This window comes from Mus pahari, chromosome 5 (assembly GCF_900095145.1).
Source record: "Mus pahari chromosome 5, PAHARI_EIJ_v1.1, whole genome shotgun sequence".
Classification (NCBI taxonomy): Eukaryota; Metazoa; Chordata; class Mammalia; order Rodentia; family Muridae; genus Mus; species Mus pahari.
The window spans coordinates 19,453,209-19,459,208 of record NC_034594.1 but is presented as its reverse complement, the minus strand read 5'-3'; the positions used below and the strand labels follow the sequence as shown (position 1 = coordinate 19,459,208).

The 6,000-nt window shown below is 49.1% G+C and overlaps 1 protein-coding gene across 4 annotated transcripts in view; it reads left to right on the top strand.

Annotated features, from left to right (window-relative positions):
• Chst10 (carbohydrate sulfotransferase 10) overlaps positions 1-6,000 on the top strand; it is a 29,622-nt gene that overhangs the window by 9,317 nt on the left and 14,305 nt on the right. For 2 of the 4 annotated variants that reach the window (XM_021198346.1, XM_029539384.1), the window contains one exon: positions 3,020-3,151. In XM_021198346.1, the coding sequence (XP_021054005.1) occupies positions 3,052-3,151 (100 nt within the window). In that variant the 5' untranslated portion in view covers positions 3,020-3,051. Of the gene's footprint in view, positions 1-2,390; positions 2,476-3,019; positions 3,156-6,000 lie in introns of those variants that run through there. The other 2 variants (XM_029539385.1, XM_029539386.1) reach the window with 2 other exon arrangements.

Genomic DNA, 6,000 nt, shown 5'->3' with positions numbered 1-6,000 from the left:
GAGAGAGAGAGAGAGAGAGAGAGAGAGAGAGAGAGAGAGAGAGAGAGAGAGGCTCTGCACTGCAGAGAACTTTTTCTCCATCCTTTCCAGGCCCCAGTGGAAGCGCAAATGAAACCTGTTGAGAAGGCCAGTTCCCACTGAGATTAGATTCTTTAACTATAACCCATCCCCACCCCACCCCAGAGCCTGATGCCAGGCAAGAGGGTGCTTAAAGACGAGAATGCCCAGGAGGTACGTGAGGAATGAACAGAGCAAGAGGCAGATTGGGCAGTGCCTGGGTGTCCCCTGTGATATCGGCAGGGTGAGCGAATCTGTGTGGGGGAGGGGCAGCCCAGTCCATCATCTGTGTCCCCTTGCTCACAGTCCATGGCTCAGGAGAGTGGGTCATTCAGCACAAAGGCCTCTCTGTTCTGCACCTAGCTCACTGAGACTCGACCTGGCCTCTTTACCCCCCCCCCCCCCATTACACTACTATACTTATCTCCAGCCACCACACTAGAGGAGCATAGAGTAATCTGGAAAGGGTAACAAAGGGGTTGTCAACCTGGGTTGCTAGGGTCTGCAGTAGGGAGTGGGTGCTTGACCTGGGCCAGCAGGTCATTCTTCAGTGCCAGGGTCCTAAGCGGAAGGACCAGGAGATAGGAAAGAAGATAGGGAGCTAGGGTCAGGTCCTTTCACAAGCCATGTCTTATGCCAGACAAGCTTATTAAGAAGTATAAAGTCCCCCCTCTACCCCTCCCCAGAGCTCCCAAGGACTAAACCACCAACTAAAGAGCACACATGAAGGGACCCATGGCTCCAGCTGCATATGTAGCAGAGGATGGCCTTATCTGACATCATTGGGAGGGGAGACCCTTGGTCCCGTGAAGGCTTGATGCCCCAGGGTAGGGTAATGCTAGGATAGTGATATAGGAGTGACCCTCATAGAAGCAGGGGAATAGAGGAATTTGATGGGGGTTTGTGGAGGAGAAACCAGAAAGGGGAATAACATTTGAAATGTAAATAAATAAAATAACCAAAAAGGAGGAGGAGGAGGAGGAAGAGGAGGAGGAGGAGGAAGAGGGTCTTACTATACCATATTTAAAAAAAAATTGGGACAGAGTCAGCAGGAAGCTAGTCAGTGCTGCACAAGGACACAGGATACATCAGGGATGTCAGAGACTGAGCACACAGCAATTTGGGGACTGATAACCAAAGCCCGTAAGGGTAGAAAGAGTCAGGGTTTCAAGATCCAAAGTCCCAGCTTCCTCAAGACCTTGGCTCCCGGGCCATTTCTGGCTCCGCCATGCATCTGGTTTACAGAAGAGACTTTGGTCTTTCTCCATACGCCAGGGCCTCGGGGAAAGCCTCGGGTGGGTCCAGCCCTCAACACATGTCCTTTGCTGGCAGAGTTTCATTTCACATAGACTCTGGTTGGATGAAGGCCTCGTGCGTGTCAGAGGCAGAGTATGAAGGCTAATCAGGAGAGTTAGCGGCCAGAGAGCCAACCTGAAGTCAGGCAGCGGCTGGGCTTAGAGGACGGTCTAGGATCCCACTTTGCACTGAGCCACCCCAGTGAGGAGGGGAGAAAGAAAGAGACTTTCAGGAGACTGGGGCAGCCTACCCTACGCTGTTGAGGGATTCAGCTTGTATTCTAACAGATGAACTGCAGACACCCAGTTAAATCTACGTTCCAGAAGAGGCAAATAGCTTTTTTTTTTTTCTTTCTCTCTCTAGGCATGGCCCATACAACAGTTAAGCCATGTCAAAAATGTATATGTTGTTTCCTAGAAACTTAGTATGGCATGTTACATTTCTATGTGTTTACTCTGGCGACCTTGCCTGGAGCTGTGCCAGAAGCACTAGGCCCATTATGCAGGCACAGAAAAAAATAGAGATTGTGTTTGTTTGAGTAGATCCTGTAAATGCATTTTATGTGAAATTTAAACTTAGCTGTACTCCTGTATTTCTGTATAATTTGGTACCCATGCTTGGAGTTCCCAGAAGACAGGCTGGGCATCACTCATGGGTGCCTTTACAAGACACCCTAGAAAGGTACAGGCGCATCCCAGTGAATCTCTTGATTTCAGCATCAGGAAAGAAGGAGGGTTATTATTTTCTGGGTCTTGGCTGAGCTGTGACTAGGCAGGGATGGGAAGCTACCAACTAAAATCACCCACTGTTAGCCCCGGCAGGCTAGAGACCAGTTCTCTTGTCATATTGATGCTAACTAGAGACCAGTTCTCTTGTCATATTGATGCTAACTAGAGACCAGTTCTCTTGTCATACTGATGGCCCACCACAGTATGACAGTAGAAAACAGCCCAGTTTGGTCTCTTAACATGGCCTCAACTTGCTCCAAGAAGTGCCACTTGACTGAAACATGCTTGTTTGTCTCTCTCTCTCCTGCTGAGGATTGATGGTGACTCCCCGGTCCCTTGTGTGTCCTTGCAGCAGAGAGTGAGGACCAACAGATGTGCCGGACCTCACTCACAGGTGACAATACGAAGCACCCACCCCCACTGGTCCTTGAAGGCAAATGACCTTTTGGCTATAGAAGCAAGGTGTTACTTTTCATAGATTCTCCGTGTGTGGATACACTGGGTCTACCAGCCAGTGTTTTACTCACATCTTCTCTTGCTTGCTTCAGCATGCTGTCTACACTGCAGGAATTGCCCTCTACTCCTTGGCAGGCCTGCTGGCCCAATTCTTCCAGGCCTTTCCATGAACTTCTTGTGACCTTGACCTGGGAGACAGGACTCAGGAGGCACATCTAGCGCAGCAAAGACTCGGGGATTCCGGGATGAAATTGTTCCTTGTTTATTCCACATCCACTGGGTGCTGGAAGTTGATTTAATTGTAAGATGGGCCCTTCAGTAGTATTCATTAAGTACGAAATGTTAAATTAACTGTCAAGTTCAAATATCCACTGTAGCAAAGTGTTCACATTGACATTGGGTCTTTTAATTGAAATCGCCTGTGTCGCCGTACCGCTTCTTACTGCTCAGAGTGGCAGAGGTATCTTCCTTGTGTCTTCCAGGAAGGATCATCGAATGGCCCCTGTCTGACAAGATGCACCATCAGTGGCTTCTGCTGGCTGCATGCTTTTGGGTGATTTTCATGTTCATGGTGGCCAGCAAGTTCATCACGTTGACCTTTAAAGACCCGGATGGTAGGTATGCTTCCTGGCAGAGTGGATTGATGGCTAACGGAGTCCTTCCCCCAACACTGCTCCTGGATACCAAGCATAGAGGGTACCTGACCAGAGTGGCTTCCAATGTCTTCACGTGACAGCAACCAAGGGGAGGTGGGAAGGAAAGGGGCTAGGGTGAGTTCCTCCTGACGAGGTGCTTCCTTTATGCCTGAAGCCATTGGGTCACCTGTGAGATAAAGAGGCTTCCTTCCTGGACCGCCTCTGAGCACCTGGTAGCAAGGGGTGCCACGGGCTCAGTCAGCCCCACGTCCTGAGACACACAGCTGTGGTTGCTCAGCCTGCAGGAGTGTCAGCTGTTTCGCACTGTGGGACCGATGGTTATCTTCAGCATAGCGGAAGGAGAGTTGTTTAAATGTGAACGGTGAAGCTCTGCTGTAAGACTGCATCTCCCTTATTAGACTAAGACTTTCGGAGGAGGGCGGATGACGAGTGCTAGATTTGGTCTCGGCCGGCTGATTCTCCTGTGTGTTCTTGTCATTCCTCAGCCTGAGCTTCAATGTTCCCTTACAAAATGGATGCACTCCTTGTCCTGACATTACTAATTACTGATTCTTTACTCCTCCCTCTGGGACCATCATCAGGAGCTGAGGAGAGGAGGGACACTTTGTGGGGATGGCTCATTAGTGGTGTAGATTGGCCAGAGAAGCAGTTCCTAGGGGACTGGAGCACAGAGCCTTGTGCATCCTTCTGTGGTTCACAGCTCATTAGAGGCTTGTCTTTACCAGCAGTGTTTCCCACTTCTAGTGGCTGTAGCAGTCTGTAACACAGTAACATAGGAGTTTGAGCAGCTGGCTTTATACCCTCAAGAACTTTTGATGTGTTCCTAGCTATCCTAAGGGCACCCCACACTCTCCCTCTTCCCTTCTCCATTTCCTCTGTCCCCCTCTTCCTGTGGAGAAGCAAAACTGTAAGCAGACATGTAGGGGGAATAGGGAAACCTGATGTTAACCCAGTCTGTGGCCCTCAGCGTGGTTTGCACTAAGGGATGATTACAGACACTCAACATACGGCACCACCTGGCTGCCATTACAAATCCCACCATCTTCTTGAAGTCCTTGGGAGACTGCTGACGGGGTCTGCACAGCCTGGTGAAGGGGTGTTATACTTACTATATTGGATGTCCAGGGCCATCATGGGGCGCTTGGAACCAGGGGCTCCATCAGAAGAGTGGCTTTCACATCTTGAAGCACCAGTCTCAGTGTCACTGTCAGGAGACTTCAGCAGTTTTAGCACAGTCAATATTGGTGACCTCTTACAAGGACAGGCGTCACCTGCCAGGCCCTGTAATCCTCTGCTGAGGACAGATGAAATTCATATTTCTGAGGTGGGCACCAGTCCCAAATGTGGAACAGCTGAAAAGCAGAGAGAACATGCTGCTGAGAATAGCCTGTGACTTCCGAACCCTGACCTCATCTCTTAGTGGGGAAGGCCTGGAAGGGTGAGTCACATGATTAAATGGTTTGTACTTAAGTTTGCTTTAAAAAAAGGGGGGGGGGGATGCGTGCTCTATACATCAGCGAGACCTTTGCCAGTCTTAGTTAAATAATTTAAGCCCGGCGGCACACACCCTCTACCCTAGCTACCCTGAAAGCTCATGCTGAGATCAGTTGAGCCTCTGAGACCAGATAGACCACACGTGAGGCTCAGAGTCAAAAAAGAAAATACACACACACACACACACACACACACACACACAAAACAACAACAACAACAACAACAGAGGGAAAATAAGAATTAAAAATACACCCTTGCCTTTTAATATTCTCTGATAGGAGCTTTTAAGGAATATCTTCCCAGTGGGCTCTGGTAAAGGCAGTGTCCCTGTGCTGGACATGGCCGTGACGTGGCGTGATCTATGCTGGCTGCTCTCAGGAATGGCAAAACCCTTAAGAGACATTAAAGGTAAAAAGCCAAGAAGAAAACTGCCGACCTTTACTTAGAGGTCAGAGAGCAGGTTGTAGGAGGCGCTCTTCTTCCACAATACGAGCCTCAGGTAGGGCTCAGCTCCTCAGCCTTGGCAGCAGCATCTTTACCCACCAAGCCACACTGCTGGCCTGGCCTTGAACATTTTAACTGAGACCAAACTCTTTAACTCAGCTCACCAAACAGCTCTGCCTTCTTAAGGTTAATGATAGGAGGCAGTTCCTCTACACACCGACATTTGGGGGAGCCAAATAGACTGCTCCTGGGTGACCTCAGAGCCAGGTAGCGTGAGCTCTGTTTACCCAACATGCAGTTCAGGGGAGGATGCTGTCACCCCGAACGTCACAAGGATAGTTTGCTCTCACATGGCTTAAATTATGAGTTCCCTGTCATGACTCAGTCCAGCAGTCAGAGAACCTGTCATTGTCCTTAAAGTATTGGTCAGATCACAAAAAAATGGTCCTCCCTGAGCTTCATTCTTGACTCTGAGTGAACTTCTACATAAAATATCTTGCCAGTCTGAGTGATTAGGACAGGATGAAGACTCTCTGGAAGTTTTGCACACCCAAGGCATCACAAAGTACCCTGGGCTGGGGGCACTGCCGGTTTCTCTTCCCTTCCATCCGGAATCCCTCTGGGGACCCTGTCAGAGGAGACCTTTCAGCCACTGGCAGGCTGAGAAACGCCAGAGGTGTCTGTAAATTCATGGCCATGTTCTCTCATGTTGACATTTATTTTATATGCATCCAAACTGTTTTGGCTTTTGAGCCAAGGGCCCCTGCGGGTATCACTGTGACATAGCCCAGGGGTCTTCACAGTGAACCTCCATTTCTTTTTTTAAAAACTTCTTTTTTTTATTAGATATTTTCTTCATTTACATTTCA